This window comes from Pleurodeles waltl, chromosome 12 (assembly GCF_031143425.1).
Source record: "Pleurodeles waltl isolate 20211129_DDA chromosome 12, aPleWal1.hap1.20221129, whole genome shotgun sequence".
Classification (NCBI taxonomy): domain Eukaryota; kingdom Metazoa; phylum Chordata; class Amphibia; order Caudata; family Salamandridae; genus Pleurodeles; species Pleurodeles waltl.
In genome coordinates this window covers 513,425,619-513,445,314 of record NC_090451.1, presented here as the reverse complement: position 1 = coordinate 513,445,314, position 19,696 = coordinate 513,425,619, and the positions used below count along the sequence as shown (strand labels likewise).

The 19,696-nt window shown below is 41.9% G+C and overlaps 1 protein-coding gene across 2 annotated transcripts in view; it reads right to left on the bottom strand.

Annotated features, from left to right (window-relative positions):
* DRC7 (dynein regulatory complex subunit 7) overlaps nt 1-19,696 on the bottom strand; it is a 156,989-nt gene that overhangs the window by 124,659 nt on the left and 12,634 nt on the right. For both annotated transcript variants that reach the window (XM_069217357.1, XM_069217358.1), the window contains exon 3: nt 4,058-4,232. In XM_069217357.1, the coding sequence (XP_069073458.1) occupies nt 4,058-4,232 (175 nt within the window). The remainder of the gene's footprint in view (nt 1-4,057; nt 4,233-19,696) is intronic.

Sequence of the window (19,696 nt, the reverse complement as noted above, 5' to 3'; positions counted from 1 at the left end):
AGACTTAGAATAGAAAATCATCAAAACAATTACAAAAAAAGATACAATACTAAACATGGTACTAAACAACAACAGTGGAAAGTGGGGGATAAGGTTTATGTTAAAAATCCTGTAAGGGGTTTTTGTCCGAATATGCGAGGCACTAAATTTTCTGGTCCTTTTGATATTGTCAAAGTGAAAAACAATGTGGTTACGTTAACAAATGGTCAGTGTTGGAGTATGGACAGGATTGTCCAACAGCCATCAGCCCTCGTGAGGAGTGAAGGAAATTCCATGGAGAATGGCGAGAGTGAGGAGATTCAGCAGAGACGTGACGTCGGTACAGAGAGTACCAATAGAACTTCTTTTAAAACATCGATGTAGTGTATGTCAAATTATCTATTGAATGTATATATTTAAGACATCAATGTAGGTATGTCAAATTATTATTGAATGTATATATTTTTGATCACTTTGTATATATTGTGTGTGGAAGGGAAGATGTGTTGTAATTTAGTTGTAATATTTTAAGGTAGCAACATGTAATTACATATAGGCAGATTTTGTTAGATTAGAGGTTATGACATATTTAAATACAAGTGGTACGTTCCCCCCCCACCTTCCCTTTAGAATGGAATGTTCTGACTGTTAGGTAGAGGAGTTCACAATAGAATGTTGGGAGAGAGAGCTGAGAGAAGAGGAGATGTGAAGAGCTGATGAGGAGAAGTGGAGATGAAAATAAAGCGTGATTCTAAAGAACCATTGATCTTTTTTCATTATAACAATACCTTTATTCTGATCCCCCCAACCTTGACTTTTATTCCTCCAAGCATAAAAGTCTAGCTACTTGGGGCATTCTACCTGATATACAATTCAGCCTGGAGGAGACAGTGACTGCCATTAAAGCGATCAAGCCAGGAAAAGCCCCGGTTTGGATAAGATCCCTGGGGATACGTTTAAACATAGTATAGAAACTTGGGCACCCTATATAAATCTACTAAGCAACGCTATAGCAAGGGGGGGCCCAGTGCCTGAGACATGAAAAGGGGCAGAAATAATCCCAGTCTATAAAAAAGGATCTAGGGAAGATCCTGGGAATTATAGACCAATCATCCTCATTGATGTTATGCAAAAAATCTATGCTAGGCAGTTGCTGAATAGAATTAGCTGCTGGATAGAAGAAAACAGCATATTGACTATATATCAAGCAGGATTTAGACAGCAGACAAGTACAATCGATCAGGCCTTTAGGCTACTGGCAATAATGTGGAAATACACTAAATTAATGAAGGGCCAACTCTATATTGCTTTCATGGATTTGCGTGCGGCCTTTGATTTGGTGCCAAGAGACTCTTTATGGGCTGCGTTAGGGAAACAGGGCATGCTGAGGAGTCTTCTGTGCCAGTTAGAGAGGTTGCACAAAAACACATTTGCAAAGGTTCGGTGGGGTCCAAAGGGAGAGTTGACAGACCCAATACCCATCAAGAGGGGGGTGAGGCAGGGTTGTGTGCTTGCCCCAACTCTCTTTTCATTATATATTAATGATCTGGTTGAATACCTAAAACAGAGTAACCATGACTCGCCAAGACTGAATGGTGATCCAGTCCCTGCCCTCCTTTTTGCAGACGATACCATCTTAATATCTCAAACTCCCATGGGCTTGCAAACCCTACTAGGGAAATTTAGTGAGTACTGCAGCTCGAAGGGACTAGAAATAAAACACAAATAAGACTAAATATCTGACCGTCAACCCCCATAAAGCACTCAAGAGAAACATTCTGATTAGAGGGCAGGAATTGGAACGAGAAAAAAACTTTAACTATCTAGGGATATTGTTGGACGCCAAGCTGTCATGGGCGCCGCACGTCAATAAAGCTGCAATCTCCTTAGTCCACAGTTCCATGGCGATTAGCAAAAATTATAAAAGCTCAAGATCCAGGATAGTTTCACCAGTATTTGAGATCTATAGGTACAAAGCACAGGCTGCTGCCTTATATGGTGCTGAGCTCTGGGGAACCACAAACTTAACCCTGCTGGTAACCCAGGAAAACAATTTCATGAGGGGGGTATTGGTATTGCCTCCATCTACTCCATTGATTCCTCTAACTTATGATATTAATATGAAACAAATAGGTAAATTGGCAGCCCTGAGGCCATTGCTTTACTGGTGTAGACTTTGGACAACTCCTGAACTGATCCAATATAGGCAAGTACTAATCGAGATCATGGACCTGGACAAGACCATCTCCCTTCCGTGGCTCCACCACATAAGGCATTGGTTCTACAATTTAGGGCTGAAATCCTATTGGGAAGAACCGCATACACTCACAACACAATCTAAGATTCGATTAAAGCAAGTATATTGGGACTTCTCTCTAATCAGCCCCCCCCACAGCAAGGACTTAGGTAGACTGACCTCAAGTTCACTGGATATTAAACCAATACCGAGAGCTGAGGAATGGATAGATACTATCCAACCCAGGCGAGCAAAAGTACTATTTATGAAGTTTCGATATGGGATTCTCCAGGTCAGGGCTTTTACTTCCAAATGGGGCCCCCAGAGTGGGAGAAGACACGAGGCGACATGTGGGTTGTGTAATATGGAGACCTCTGAAACGGCGGATCATGTTCTCTTAACCTGCAAAGCTTATGACAAACTAAGGAGGAAATGGATTCGACCTATTTGCAGGAACGTAGGAATCAAACTATAACGAAGCGGCTAGATTCTTGAGATCTAGTACTATTCCATTTGTTGTTTTTGGTATAAGCCGGTTTCTTTTAGCAATTTCATTTATCAGAGACAAGGCGGGCCTGAGGCTCTAGGTGTTCCCGAACAGAGAGTGTGCTGGGCAGGTGCATTTGTGGGATAAAGGAATAGGTACTGGTGCATGGGGAGTTGGCAAACAGAAGAGGATGTCACGGGTGCTGGTGTCAAACCATTGACAGCTTCGTATCCTTTGCCTATTTTGCACATTCGTAGCTTTCAGGCAGGCTTTGTTAAGGTAAGCTCTCTTTGTGTACAGGAGACAGCCTTGGGTATAGTGCAATACCTCATCTGACCAAGCAGCATAGTGATCTTAGGGCCATAAAATGTAACAAATGGCCACCATACCAACGGGTTGGGTAACCTAATAAAGTTAACAGACCCACAACTCAAACATGTTTTCTTAAAGTTTATATTTGTCCCTAAAGTGGATTTAACATGCCTTTGCACAAGTTATATAGTGCACATCGTGTAACATAATTCTTGCATTGATTGAACATAGCCATAAAACTCGTATGAAGGGAAAATGTACAACTGAAAGACACATTCTTTTCTAGGAACTATAAACATTCACATTACAAATAAAAAATGTCTGTCCTCATTTCTTATTTTTTGTTAATTATGGCCTTTCCTCTATTTAAGGTCTCATGTTTTGCATTTTCAACTATTAACAGGAGTGGCTTGCGGGGCGCAGAAGGGGTGGGGTGGCACGCGGGGAGAGGGGGAATAAACATTAAATTAAAAAAAACACTTACCTGAACGCCGCCACGCCGCTCTGCTCCTCTGCTTTGTCGCTGCATGCACAGTCTCCCAGCCTGCCCTGCGGCCAATCATGACACTGCTCAAAGCAGTGTCATGATTGGGTGGGAGCGCCCAGCTACGGTGCTCCCAGGCAGACTGGGAGCCTGTGCAGGCTCTCTTCACCCCGACAACTGTGTTGCTTGGCTGGAGAGAGCCTTCTGCGCATGTGTGTTTGGTTGGCCTGAGACGGCCGGCAAAACATATATGCTTAGTGAGGGGGAATGCTGTGCACTCCCACTCACTGCTCATCACCCCGTGGCCCTGCCCTTTTAAAAGAAAACGATAATAAACTAAGGTTATTATCGTTTTCATTTAAAGGTTTTGCAGCTGGCGCTGCTGGCGGGCGGCAACGCTCCTCCGCCCTAATGGAGGAGCCGCCCCTGCATATTAATCAGGTCTCATTTCTTCAGACCCACTTATTTCATGTTCACTGCATCTTATTCATTACTTCTTTCCTCACCTCACTTTTTTAACTCCAACAATCATGTAATGCACGTATCTGGCCATCCTCACCTCTATGCCACACTCATTTACTGGACACATAAAGAGCGGTTCACGGTCAGGATAAATATGCGTATACTGTCTCCAGAAATTCTCTGCCAACTGCAGCAACATTTTTTCCTTGGGTGAATTCTCCTTGTACGAGGGCGGAAAAATCATCTCTTCAAAAAGGGGTCGACCTGGAACACTAAACGTGTGGGAAAAAGTAGAAAAAGAAAAGTTAAATAATGAGAGGAAAAAATAATGCCTTAAAGATACTTTTGTATTAGCTTTTGAGTTTGTTAATTCCCCACAGATACGTCTTTTTAGGTCAAGGAAAGCAGAAATGACTTCTGTGATCCCGAAGGCCCTTTAATGGATTTACTTTCCATTTCTAATAAATGCATTCTTGCTTCTTTGATGTATTCACCGAGGGCTCGAGAAAACCTTTTGTGGGACCTCCCTTCATCAGTTCGGTCTTCAGCACAGGCACAACTACATTGAAGGTTACAGAGAATGGTTGAGTATACCAAGACAGAAGATGGGAATGAAGTTGCTATCAGTTTTCGTAGAACTCAATATTTTAATCTTCTTTCCTATTCCCTTTTTCTGAATTGCTTTGGATTTTGTTTTACAATTTGCTGTAACAGACAATATCAGGTATTCCATAATTTTCACATTGTTGTTGGGTTTGGTGAAATACCAGGCCAGTTTGTTCCATCTGGAGTGAATTGTAGATTGACTACGCCTGTTTAATAATGGGATGGAGAATGAACTGGCTGCGGTCAGCCAACATGTGTACTGCTTAGTATTTCAAGTCTTGACAGCAGCTGCACCACATATCCCCTACGGAGTGCTGCAATGTCCTCTTCTGTGGCAAAGCGCCCTGATAACTATCTACCGCACTTTAGCACTAAATAAGGATACCTTTTTTTTTTTATTGTCAGCTGCATAATGAAATGCTGTGCAAGACCATACACAAGCAATCTTCATTTAGCAAAAATGAAGTTTAAAAAGGCTAATGATGAGGGATTTCTCAGATACTATTACTCTGACTAGTCAGAAACCTACTCTTGATGAAGAAACATGTCCAGTGGAATCTCACAGTCATCATCTGTACACACATCATCATCCAAGGGTATATTTGAGGAGCCTCTCTGTTTTCTTCATTTGAGAGTTTGTACTCGTATATGTTTCTTCAGCCATTACAACTGAAAGATAAATAGTCAGAAACAGGAAGTATAGGCAGAAATCCTAACTACTCATTATTACCATTTTCCTTCCAAATGCAAAGTGGTAAAGAACTACGATCCCAGAGAGAAATCAGAAAAAAGGCTGAATTTGCCTTATTAAAACTTTAAAATTAATCAACTAATTGGTAGTGAAGAACAAAAAAAAAGAAAATGAGTACTCCATTCCAAAAACAAACTAGCTATTAATTGTTTCTAATATCCTATGGGAAGCCATAAAAAGGTTCTCGGACATTATAAACAACGTACAAGATATTGCTTGGAATTCAAACATATTTCTTAACAATAACAGTTGGGGAGAATGCAGTAGTCAGGATTCATGTGATGCTGGCCTGAGAGTTGACAGCAGTCCTCTCACTCCAGCAGGTAATGTTTAGAACTGAAACCACAAGGCCCTGGTACTATCCTATCTGCTCTATCAGGTTTTGGTCTGTGTACACCATGTTATAAAATTCCAGTATGGCCATTAGTAGGGACTGGACATTTCCACCTAATGATCTGGTGTAGAATGGGTAGGGTTTTCACAGCATGATTGTTAGAAATGGGGTCTCCTATTGGCAGTCAGTATGCACTCTGTCCAAGCAGGGACCCTCACTCTAGTCAGGGTAAGGGAGATACACACCTAGGCTAACCATGCTCACCCCCTTGGTAGCTTGGCACAAGCAGTCAGACTTATCTTAGAGGCAATGTGAAAGTATTTGTACTAGCGCACACAGTAATACAGTGAAAACACCATAAAAGTGACAAAACACCATTTTAGAAAAATAGCCAATATTTATCTAAAGCAAATAAGACCAAAATGTTGAAGATCCAACATACGCAAGCTAAGTTATGACTTTTTAAATGAAATAAGTCTTAATCCATAGAAATCAATGGATATGTTATTTTTACACAAAGTACCTGGTTTGCGTCAAAAATAAAGCTGCACGGGTGAGCGTGCGACAGAAAAGTCAGCAATGCATTGATTCCTTCTTCGCAAGTGATGCCATGTGCCGTTTCTTCTCTAGTCGGGTAGGCGATGCACCGTTTTTCTCTCCTTCAGAAGAGCGATGCGTCGATTTCCGGACAGGCAACCTCGGGTCAGCGCAGGTCTACAATGATTTTGACACCTGGCGACAATGCATGCGGAATTCAGGTGAACGGTGGTGAAGAGCCATGCTGTGTGGGTGATGCACAGATTTTGGCACCCGCAAGTGGATGGTGCATCGATTTCGCAGCTACTGCGTCGATTTTTCATTCACGAAGCAGGTGCGGTGTTGATTTTTCTCCTGCCCAGCTCGTGCATGTGGATTTCAGTTTTGGTTCCACCAGCTTCTCCTTTCAAGGGCCCTGGGACTGCATTAGGCACCATTTGGCAGGGTAGGAGTCTCAGCAAGAGAGTGCAGGTGCTGGAAGAGGAAGTCTTTGATGGGCCTGAACAAGAGGCAAGCTCAGTCCAAGCCCTTGGAGACACTTCACAAGCAGAAAAACACAGCAAAGTCCACTCTTTGTCCTCTCAAAGGGAGAAGCAGCAACTGCAGGCCAACCAAGAAAAGCATACTCACAGACAAAGGGGTAGTACTCCTCCTACAGCTCTTCTCCTTGGCAGAGGTTCCTCTTGATGCAGAAGTCATAGAAAAATCAGGGGTTTTGGGTCCACTACTTATACCCAGTTTGGCCTTTGAAGTAGGCAAACTGTTGTTCACAAGATCCTGCCTCACTCATGTCAGGAATCCCCAAGGTGCCTCCAGTGTTATCTGTCAGCATACCCAGGGTTTAGGGTTAAATCATATCTCTGTTCTTGGTTAAACCTTCATATTCCTAAGTAAACATAATGTGCTGTGTTACACAATTGGTTTTATCAATGCTTGTGAGAGAGTGTAGTTTAAAACATTACCTATTCTAGATGTGAAATGCTTATATTTAACAATGCTGCATTAATAATATTAATCATTGAAACGTATTTTAAAACATAGAACTATTGTACGCATATACTAATGCCATTTACAATAAATAATTGTTTGCATTATGAATTGATCGAATATATTAACACTTACGAAGATCGCATTTTATTAGAATCCATAAGTCTTAAGTTAGCGTGAGCTGAAGAACTAGCTGTGCAACTCTCATATTAAAGCATATTTTTCTCTTTCTCCAGTGTGCTGACTTGCTAAAGGCCATGACCCAGCATTTGTTCTGTTCTACGTTTTTTGCTACATTAATGGTTTTTCCCATTCGCATGCTAGCTGCTTTGGTATAGAGTTATACATTTTGCAACAGAATATGGACACTTTCAAGGACGTTCAACCATGGAAAAGAGAACTTTTGACCCGAAGAGTGTGCCAAGGAATGAAGTAACCCCGGATGTGCCATCTACAAAAAACGTCAATTATGAAGACCAATCAAAGTGTTATGATTTATCACAAGGTGACAAATGCATTACTTAATGTATAATTTGATAGGTTACAGATAATGGGGAAAGTGACTGTCCAATAGAATTTTGGGGGAAGGTATTGTAAAAAGTAGATAAAAACCCATGACACAGTGGGTTCGAGAGACCTAGGTAGGGAATGATATCGATTGCATCCAGAAACTCTGTCACTCGGCCTTAGACTAGATAGACTGACGGTGATTCAACTGATGTCCTGAAGACGAAGTCTGAACCTGTATGCTGACCTATTCAGAGGAGGGTAAATATACCTGATGCTATTGAAATTCGTCTCTTTGCTTTTTCTTTCTAGGTACCAACTGCTGTATTTTTGATTAGTGGCCCTAGTTAGATGTTTTCTAAATTGATGTTCTAAATTGTTTTTGCATGAAGTCCAACATGCCAATGCTAATTAGTGGATAGGCTAGGACTCACCTTGACTGACGTGACGAACGCGACTGACATGGTGAAATGTTGATCTGCGTCGTACATGCGGTTTAAAACATTTGATTTGTGGCTTAATGTTTGTCATCTTCACATTGTCTAAATCCGATTATAATTGCCATATCGTGACTATGCTCTTTTGCTTCTTGGTTTTGAGATTAATGCATCTGCTATTAGATTGTAATCAATAGGGAATGAAATTCACAAAACTTCAATAAGGTGTGGTTATTCATGACTGAAAGGTCATGGTTGCGCCGACAGTTTTAATAAATGTCTAAACTGAAATATATTGTGGTGATATATGTTGATGACATTATTGAGATATTGCTTGACATATTGATCAGTTACCTCGTCTTACGGTGTCTCACCACTGGGTCAAAAGATTCATCGGCCTAAAACGAGTCCTAATGTGTATAAATTAACATAGAAGGACGCGTTAACAGTTCTGGTAGCAGAGCGACGGTTTGGCCCTTGGGGGCCCTAAGACGGAGATTCATTGTTTAATTTGTTTTTCTGTGATAATGCAATTTGGAGGTATGATGGGTTGCTAAGTTCGCCATGGCTTTCCTGGGATCTCGGAGCCTGCCTAAATGAAGTTGGGAATGTTCTCGGCGCCATAGTATGAGTAGTTAGGGTCTTTGCGCTTGCCTAAAGCTTATGCATCTTGCAGGAGGTTGTGGAAATTTGTGTGTATTTAGGTCAAATTAAGTGTTGTTTAGCAGGAGTAGGCGTACTCCACAGTATGAGAGTAGGGAAGTCGGCGTACTTCATATGAATGTAGCGCTTGTTGCTCAAAAGTACCCACGTGGTTGGTTATTGTGTACGGACCTGTTAAGGTCTAAGGTTCCGGAGTATGAAGATAAATGTGGTTTATGTTGTAATCTGTGCGGTTTAGTAGGTCAATCGGGCGTGGTTGACAAGTCGAGTTTGAGTCATAGCGCATGAATGAAAACTTCGATGGAGATTTGACAAATACTAAAGTGCACTAGAAGGAGTCATTGACAAGTCGAGAGAAGAATTAGCGGGTCGAATTCTGCTGCGTATGCGGGAACTGATAAGGAGAGAGTAGCGTCCGAGGCTTCAAGTGAAATCTCCGTAAAGTTCTGAAGCGAATGTGTTACCCTTCCTGTAGTAAACCGACAGATTTGTGTTGTCTTTTAAGGTGCTTGCAATAATTTTGCATTAGTCTGTGTGAATTGTAAGGGTCAGTGAGGAGCGGACAAGCCGCAAGACTTTGTCAGCTGCTGTGTGTGTGAGTGTGACGTCAGTGGTGCCGCGCTGAGATAGGTCAGATATCGAGAGGGGTCGCGCACGGATTGGCTGCCGTCCGTGAGAGGCAAATAGGTTAAGAAAGGGCGGGTGAAGAGTGTCCTGGGGATTAAGCCATTTCTGATTAAATACAGATCAATAAAATTACAAAAATGAATTTTGTCAAAGCATTCAAAAGCGCTCTAAAGGGAGATGTATATATTGTAGCAACTGATGGGGAACCTACACCACCTGAGGGTACTCCAGCTCATACGGTTATGGAAGAAAAAGGTGTCGCGCCTTGTTTATGGATGAAACAGTGGCGCAAATTAACAGAGAAAGAAGGGTGTTTAGCGTTTCCAGAACATGGGACGTTCAATCCAAAGGTACTAGAAAATCTGAGGTGGATGTTAAGTACACAACAGCCACCTCCAAGACCGGCACAATATGAGGCTTTAGCAATTTGGGACTTAATGGCTCTTAAACACAGACAAGAAAGGTTTCAGAGAAGGCTGAAAAGGGCAGAAAAATGTTATGCAGAAGCTAGGTGGGACAACGAGAGCAAAATGTGGAGAAGGGGAATTGTAGATGGGTTGAAGTTATTCCCGGCAATAACTCAGGGAGAAGAAACACAAGGAAAGAAAGCCTCCTGTAAAACTGATAAAGACTCAGGTAAATCTAAAGAAAATAAAAGATCCTGGGAAGAAGACGATGATTCAGATGATGAGGAATTTATGGATAGGTTATTACATGATCGTCCACCACCGTATGTGGTGAGCGACAGCGCTCCAAGCACTAGCTTGGATCCTGGGAACCAGACGAAAGAAAAGGGAGTTACTGATACAGCACAGACTAGCGATACAGCTTTGACAGAGAATGGTGTCAGTGTACCCACTGCACCCGACATGCCGATACAGTTGCAACCTCCACCGCAGATAAAGAGAATCTACCCTGATGTTCCAGTGCTGGAGACTACTACAAACTTGATAGTGCCGCCAGACCCGATATACACAAAGCCAAAACTAATACAGATTGAATCGACTCCGAAATTAATGTCTCAACAACCCCCACAGTTGATACCAGGGTATAATCCCGTAGCGGGACCACCATTAGTACCGGTTCCAGGGACATTGGAACAGACTTATGGTGTTACTGCTCCAAGGAGTCTGGGTCCAGGTCAGACACCTGCCGCTATATCGCTACCTATTACTGTTGGTCCCCCAGTGCCGTTATATGCACAAGGTAAAACAGGGGTGTGTGATCAGGGAGTGATGACACAGGATGCGATAAGAGGAGGGCCTATGGGAACTCCACAGATAATGGCCCCTGGAGAGCAAGTAAATGAGCCACCAAGACCCCTAATGGACATTAGTCCAGTGGGGGCACCTTTCGAAGCAATGCGTCAAGCAGGGTTAGGAGTTTTAACTCCCCAGACTATGAGCACAAATACCTTGCATTCTGCAATGATACATGCAGGGAACATTTCACTGCAGGGATTTACAGTACAACAGTTAAACGAATGGTTAGAAAAAACCTATACTTCACAAAAGACTACAGTGGCCACCACAGTCGAACCTGAGAAAGAGAAACAAGATGAATACTTGAACTTTGTACGATTAGGGGCAGAAGCTGCCGAGTTAGTAGAAGGGACAATGGGAGTAAATAGATTGGAATCATACACAGAGGCAGAATTGAGATATTTGTGTCCTAAAATCACTAAGGAGGTAGGCAAAGTACATCAGAGATTGGCAAACTTAGCGGACAAATACAATATCGACATTGGAAACACTAAACATTTAAAAAGGAGTTACAGTTAGATTTCGATTCAAAAGATTTCGAACACATGAGATCTGCAGGCATGAAGGCACATTTGAGAGAATTGTTGCAGAGTGCACAAATTTGGGGTGCCTTGGAGAAATGGGAAGGCAGATGGACAAAGAAAAGAGATAAGGGAAAGAGTGATGGTCCAGGGTCTAATCAAGCTAGGACCTCACCTAATCTGGATTCAGTAAAAATACTGCCTATGAGAGAGACGGCTGGTGGTGTTTTAGTACATGTGCCATGGACTAGAGGAGACATCCTATCTTTTACAAATGACTATCCTAGGTTAAGAGAGAAGCCGATCGAGTGGTATCAACAAACGGATAGGTTTGTGAAGCTTGCAAAGTGTCTCTGGGAAGATTTGAATACCTTGTTTGAAATCATTGTTCCGCCAGATTTGTGGCTCGAGTGCAAAAGAGGAGTAGATTGGCCGACAAAGGAGCCGGCAAGAGATAAGGTGACCGGAGCGCCTTCAGAAGAGGTGATGAAATATTATCATAAAGTGATTGAATTTCTGAAGCAAAAGGTGTCGCCGAAGGTGACTGATTGGCAGAAAATCGACCGGACCTCTCAAGAGGTCAAAGAGTCGATACATGCTTATTATGAGAGATTGTTGAAAGCGTTGAAGCATTACAGTGGTACTGAAACGATTGAACCGAAGGACATGAACCACCTTGTGTTTAGATTCGTTGAAGGGCTGAGACCGGAAGTTAGCCAGATGATTAAGAATTATTTGATTTGTTGGCAAGCAAAGCCGATTGATGAGGTGCTGCAGTATGCGAAATACCGTAGTGACAAAATTGAGTTGAAGCAGAAAAAGTTGAAAGAGAAAGTGATGGTGATGCAGATAAGGGCTGCACAGGCAGGAATACAGGGAAATGGAGTTCAGCAAATGATACAACAGCAACTGCAAATGAATGGTGTGTTTCAGGCTCAGCCGAGAGGCAGAGGTCGAGGGTTTGTGAACCGCGGTTCGGATATGAATAATGTTGTTATTCAAAATGACGTACAAGGAGTGAAAAAGATGTCGCCATGCCACGCGTGTGGGGGCGTGGGGCATTGGAAACGGGAGTGTCCGAATGTGGTGCAGGATGGTGCAGTTCAGCAGAGCACTAATGTCGGTACATTACAAAATCTACGAGGCCCAAAGATAAGACATCAAAATCCGAATTTTCAGAATAATTTGGTACAAATGCAAGGGGTACAGCCTATGCAGCAAATACAAATGCCACGTTTTCAGTCCATACCAATGCAACCACTGCAGCAGCAGATTCCCATGGTGCCTAGACAGCAAATGCAATTACCAATAGCTCCGATGGGACAGCAACAGGTGATGCTTCCTCAGCAGGTCACAGGTCAGGTAACAAGTCAAAATAACACTGTACAACAATTCCCTTTGCGAGGTGAAAATGGCATGAATGAGGATTGGTCAGATGACAGCTCAGACAGTAAAGAGTGCAGGCTTGCAGCATCCTTAGAGGTAGATCAGAGAGGCCATACGTAGAGGGAAAAGTAATGGGCTATAGCGTTTCGTTTTTGGTTGAGACAGGAACTACATGCTCTACAGTTCGAAGCGCAGAAGTCCCACGATTACCTCTTTCAGGGCGAACCATACGAGTGGTTGGGGTGGCAAATCAATATCTGACTAACCAAATTACTGATCCGGTGCAAGTTGAGATTGGCAACTTCCAAGGGCTGCATAGATTTGTTGTATGCGATTCAAGTCCAGTATCCTTACTAGGAAGGGACTTACTGTGTAAGACAAAATGTTCGATTACCTGTTCCAATGATGGAATTGAGGTGCAGACAAACAGTGACGATGAAGGAGATGACAGTCATCTCATAGAGGAAGAAACAGGGACAAATGAAGATTACCCTTTGATTACTTTGTTTCCAATGCATACCTTGATTGACCTACCTGTTGAATTACAAGGGACAGTGACAGAGAAAGTGTGGGATTTGACTGGGAAGGAAGTTGGATTAATAAAAGGGGTAGAACCAGTTAAGGTCCAGATCAAACCAAATGCAGTGTTCCCACAAGTGTCACAGTATCACATGACCCAAGATGTCCTCATTGAGGTGTCACAAATAATTGCAGATTTTCTTAGACAGGGAGTCTTGAAAGAAGTCTTGAGCAGTCCATGTAACTCACCCATCATGGGCTTAAAGAAGCCCTGTGGGAAGGTTCGAATTGTGCAAGACTTCCGAAAAATAAATGAAATTGTGATAAAATGCTGCCCTGTGGTACCTAACCCAGCGGTAATAATGTTCCAGGTCCCCTGTGATGCTGAATGGTTCACTGTAATCGACCTGTCACAAGCCTTCTTTTCGATACCTCTCCATGAAGATAACCAATTTTTGTTCAGTTTTAAATTCCTGGATAAGGTGTACAGTTGGTGCAGAATTCCACAAGGGTTCTCAGAGTCACCATCCATCTTCAATCAGATATTGAAGAAGGATTTGGAACCCCTTGTACTGCCTTTTAATTCAACTCTTGTGCAGTACATCGATGATTTGTTGATTGCATCCAAAACCAGAGACAGTTGTAAATACGATACCATTGCATTATTAAATCATCTGGGAAAGAATGGGCACAAGGTGTCGCCCAGAAAATTACAATATTGTCAGAAAGAAGTGAAATACTTGGGACATTTGATTGAGAAAGGGTCCAGAAGAATATCAAAGGAAAGAATAACAGCAGTTTTACAAATGAATCCTCCAACGACAAAAAGAGATTTCAGGATGTTTTTGGGGATGGTGGGCTACTGTCGCCAGTGGATACCCAACTTCTCAATCATCTCAAAGCCATTGATAAAATTGACAGGAAAAGAAGTCAAAGATGAGCCATACACAATAACTTTGTCAAAAGAGGAGCTTGAGTCATTCGTAGAATTAAAAGAATGCATGTGCAGGGCACCAGCATTGGGAATGCCAGACTACGAAAAGCCTTTTCTGTTGTTTTGTCATGAACGTGATGCTTGTTCTTTGTCTGTCTTAACACAGGTCCACGGAGATGCAAATCGCCGTGTAGCATATTTTTCAGCTACTTTGGACCCTGTCGCAGCAGCCTTACCGGGTTGTTTGCGGGCAGTTGCAGCAGTTGGTCAGAACATTTTACAATGCGAAGGCATAGTCATGGGATACCCACTGACAGTAATGGTTCCACATTCAGTTGAAATTCTTTTGGCACAAACTAAGACTCAACACATGACAAATGCACGTCTAACCAGATATGAAACGGTCATATTGGGGTCGCCAAATGTCACCCTTCAAAGATGCACTGTGCTGAACCCGGCAACCTTGCTTCCTAATGAAAACGCTGAAGTCAAAGACGGGGAAGAATTTGAACATGATTGTCTTGAGGTGACAGAGTTATGCACCAAACCTCGCCCAGATATTCAGGACACTCAATTGAAAGAAAATGACTGCATTATGTTCGTTGATGGGTCCTGTCTTAGAGACTCTGCCGGAATACTAAGAGCCGGTTACGCAGTATGTACCATAACTGGCATTTTCGAAGCCTCCTGGCTCGAGAGAGTGTTCTCTGCACAAGTGGCAGAATTAATTGCCCTCACTAAGGCATGCCACGCAGCTGTAAATTTGAAAGTGACTATCTATACTGACAGCAGATACGGATTTGGAATTGTGCATGACTTTGGCCAACTTTGGTCGCAGAGGGGTTTTATGACTTCCTCTGGTTCCCCTGTAAAAAATGGTGAACAAATAAGAGATTTGTTGCATGCAATTCAGTTACCTCAAGATATTGCCGTGGTAAAGTGCAGTGCTCACATCAGGTCACAAGATTTTGTGTCCATGGGAAACGGATATGCAGCTCAAGTTGCAAGGTTTTGTGCATTAAACTGTATATCGTTTAAAGAACAATGGGAATTGTTACCACAATCTGAGAATGACACACAGTTGAATATGGCATTACGAGTAGTTGATACCTTAGATGAGCTGAAAACATTACAAGGTTGTGCGAGTAAGGAGGAGAAACGCTCTTGGCAGAGAATGCAAATGTGTACAAAGAGCTGATGACTTATGGGTTTCAGAAGAGGGAAAACTGGTCCTGCCGAATAGCCTTTTGTCACAGTTTGCTCGGCTATATCATGGACAGGCACATCTAGGAAGGGATGCCATGATCAGGTCCTTTAAAATTGATTGGTTCAATCCTAAATTCAGACATGCCGCAGAAATCACTTGTCACAGATGCGTCATCTGTCAACAGATGAACGCTGGAAAAGGAACTGTGGTAACTTTGAGCCACATTGGGAGAGCTGGAGGTCCATTCAACAAAATGCAAATGGATTTTATCTAAATGCCTGTTTGTGGAGGATTGAAGTACGTGTTGGTAATTGTGTGTGTTTTCAGTCATTGGATTGAGGCATATCCCACACGTAGGAATGACAGTCTTACCAAGGTTCGGGTTCCCGGTTTCTATAGAATCAGATAGGGGAAGACACTTTGACAATGAGGTGATTAAACTTCTGTGTGCCGCACTCAACATTGAACAAAAGCTGCATTGTAGCTATCGCCCTGAAGCATCAGGACTAGTTGATCAGATGAATGGTACTCTGAAATCAAGAATAGCAAAAATGTGTGCAGCGACAAACATGAAGTGGCCAGATGCCTTACCTCTAGTACTGATGTCTATGAGAAATACCCCAGACGAGAGAACGGGACTATCCCCCCATGAAATCCTCATGGGCAGAGCAATGAGATTACCAGCAGTACCTGCAAATGCACTAGTGAATATTACGGATGAAATGGTGTTGGATTACTGCAAAGGTTTGGCTGATGTGATTCGCTCTTTTTCTCACCAGGTAGAAGCTAACGTGTTGCCACCAATTGGCGATCCAGGGCACTCTCTGCAAGCTGGAGATTGGGTGGTTGTCAAGAAGCACGTGAGAAAGTCGTGTCTAGAGCCAAGCTGGAAAGGGCTGTATCAAGTAATATTGACGACCACCACTGCTGTGAAATGTGCCGGGGTTCCCAACTGGATACATGCCAGTCACACGAAAAGGGTAACGTGTCCTGTTGAAGAGGAACTTGAAGCTTCTGGTACAGCAACTTCAGGAAGAGAAGTCTCAGGGTCAGAGATCAGTCAAGAAGGAACTGAGACTGCGGAAGAGCCCACTGAGAACAGCCTTGTCCCTCAAGCTATCAATGAGCTCGAGAGAGAGGTGACAGAGTGCCTATCTCAGAAGAGGCAGCAGGAGAACTAAGCCAAGGAGAGGTTCTCCCAGAAGTAGACGAATACGGGTTAGAATCTGAACCCAACACTGAACCAGAAGAAGAAAGAGAAGAAGAAACTATAGATACAAATCAAAACGTATCAGAATCTCCCGAACCAGTTGCAGGTCCGTCAAGAGAAAACACCATATCACAAGAGGAGGGTGCTGTCCAACATCCTGAAGGAAAGCGTCGAGAAAAGACACATAGAGGCGATAATTGGCCAGACAAATCGCATCTTAAAATAAAAGAGGTATCAAACGACACCATAATAGAAGAAAGTGATACCACACAAGCTGATGATCTGAGTGAAGGAGAACAACAAGGAGAACGACGAGTAAAGAGGAAAAGAATTGCGAACAGAAGATATACAGGTCCTGAATGGGCGTATGCTACAACATCTGAATGGCAACAAGAATTCCTAGCATTCTGTTTTGATCGAGAAGTACCAGGCCAGTACTACGGTACCTGAACAAAACTCAAGGAAGACTTGGCTAAGTTTGAAAAATTTATAAACTAAAGAAAAGAGACTCTAGAAACTTACTGAAAGTGACATTAAAACCGGATTTGACTTAAAAGAAACCTGATTGTGACAAGCTGCTAACCTGAATTGACGAAAAGGGTCCTGGAGTGAGTGAAGTCGCTGAAATTATACAAAGAAAAAAAAAAAAGGAGAAGTTTTCCTCAGAGTTGATTGTTGATCTGCTATTCTGATTCTATACAAACATGGCTTATAGTAGCAAAGGAAGTAAAGTGTGTGGTTGGTTAGGTCTTATAATGGGTGTTGTGTGTGCAATAATGGTTGTAGGAGTGATTGTGGGAATGCCATGGAGAGAGAAAGAAACGATTAGCGCAACTTCAAAACCTGAGACTACTACTAAACTAACACCTTGGGAGAAATTTGAGCAGGATGCAAGACATATGCATGAGGGAACTAATGCAAAAGGGGAGCTTTCTACTAATGTCTTCTATCGCTTATTGAACGAATATGTGGAAACAATGGATGCGAAAGACTGTTATGTATGTACTAAAATTCCTTCATCTGTGCAGGAGGGAGTTACTTATCATAGCCTTCCACTTACTTATGGAATTAGTTGCAGCTTGTTACTAACAAGATTCTATAATCAAGAGCATGTGCAATACTTTTATTCAAATTTAGATGTTGTGTTTTCTTTTGTGCCTGTGATTGAATTTTTGAATACGTTAGCTAAAGAGCATGATATAAAGATAGTTAGAGGATTCTTTGAGCCAACACTTACATTTGGAACTGCTTATGCACATCGCAACAATTTGACTTGCTTATTGTCGCCTGTAGAAAAGAGCTTTCTAGATCACACAGATGATAGACGCAAAATACTAAAAGAAAGGTTAGAAAAAGGATTAGAAAAACACACCTATGCAAATGATTATGCTTATACTGCAATCAAAACACAAGGTAAATTAGCTATAGATGCATTACACGTAGGTAGGCTCTGTGTATATAGACCAAAATCTGATCAAGACAATTTGTTTGTAGGTACGAGTGAGTGTAGGCATGTGTTTTTGTTTCAGAGTAAATGGACCTTTATGTTAAATGGACAAGATCCAGCGATTCCTGGAATCTATTATATTTGTGGGCTGAATGCTTATTACCGTCTCCCTAAGGGATGGTATGGGACATGTTATTTGGGGATAGTGTTCCCAAAGATATACCAGATTGATGACTTAAAACAAATACCTAAAACGACTGAATTACAACATTCTAGACAAAAACGAGAATCAGTGGCGGCTGTCATTGGTGATATATTTGGAGCCATAATCCCGTCAGTAGGGGTTATCTTGAATTCTAAGAAAATACAAAAGTTGTCTACTATTGTGGATAACATGCTAACAAACTTTACAGGAGCCATACTCCTGATGGATACTGAACTTGCTGCAGAAAGAGCTATGACTCTTCAAAATCAGCTTGCTTTAGACATTCTTTTAGCAAAGAGTGGAGGGATCTGCAAAATGCTTAATGAGCGTCATTGTTGCTCATTTATTCCAGATAACAGTAAGAAAATTAGAAGCATGCTTACTAACCTTACTAAAGATAGTACAGATTTGAAGGATTTGAAAGAACTTGGTGTTTGGGAGAAATTTGGAAAGGGAATTGCCCGAGTGGGAAGCTGGTTTACCAACATTTGGAATGGGGTACTTGCAAAAATTATGATGGGTCCACTAATTGTTATGATTTGTCTATTAGGATTATGGGGAATATGTAAAATAAATGACAAAGTAAAAAGAAATTGGACCAAAAGAACCAGAAGAAATGAAGAAAGTGAAAGAGAGAAAATGTTCAATGAAATATGGGAGAGTTCTCATAAAAGGCAAGATGTTGAAATGCGTATCATGCGCAAGGTGAAAAACTAGATCAAAGAAAATTTTGTGATGACGAGCGTCATCAGAGGAGTGACTGAGAGAGTGTAGTTTAAAACATTACCTATTCTAGATGTGAAATGCTTATATTTAACAATGCTGCATTAATAATATTAATCATTGAAACGTATTTTAAAACATGGAAGAACTATTGTACGCATATACTAATGCCATTTACAAGAAATCATTGTTTGCATTATGAATTGATCGAATATATTAACACCTACGAAGATCGCATTTTATTAGAATCCATAAGTCTTAAGTTAGCGTGAGCTGAAGAACTAGCTGCGCAACTCTCATATTAAAGCATATTTTCTGTTTCTCCAGTGTGCTGACTTGCTAAAGGCCATGACCCAGCATTTATTCTATTCTACGTTTTTTGCTACATTAATGGTTTTTCCCATTCGCATGCTAGCTGCTTTGGTATAGAGTTATACATTTTGCAACAGAATATGGACACTTTCAAGGACGTTCAACCATGGAAAAGAGAACTTTTGACCCGAAGAGTGTGCCAAGGAATGAAGTAACCCCGGATGTGCCACCTACAAAAAACGTCAATTATGAAGACCAATCAAAGTGTTATGATTTATCACAAGATGACAAATGCATTACTTAATGTATAATTTGATAGGTTACAGATAATGGGGAAAGTGACTGTCCAATAGAATTTTGGGGGAAGGTATTGTAAAAAGTAGATAAAAACCCATGACACAGGGGGTTCGAGAGACCTAGGTAGGGAATGATATTAATTGCATCCAGAAACTCTGTCACTCTGTTTGGTGACTTGAAACTTAATAAAATCATCCTCGCCCTTAGTTGCCCCATCTCACTTTCCTCCTTATGAGGGAAGCGTCCCCTGCCCTTAGACTAGAT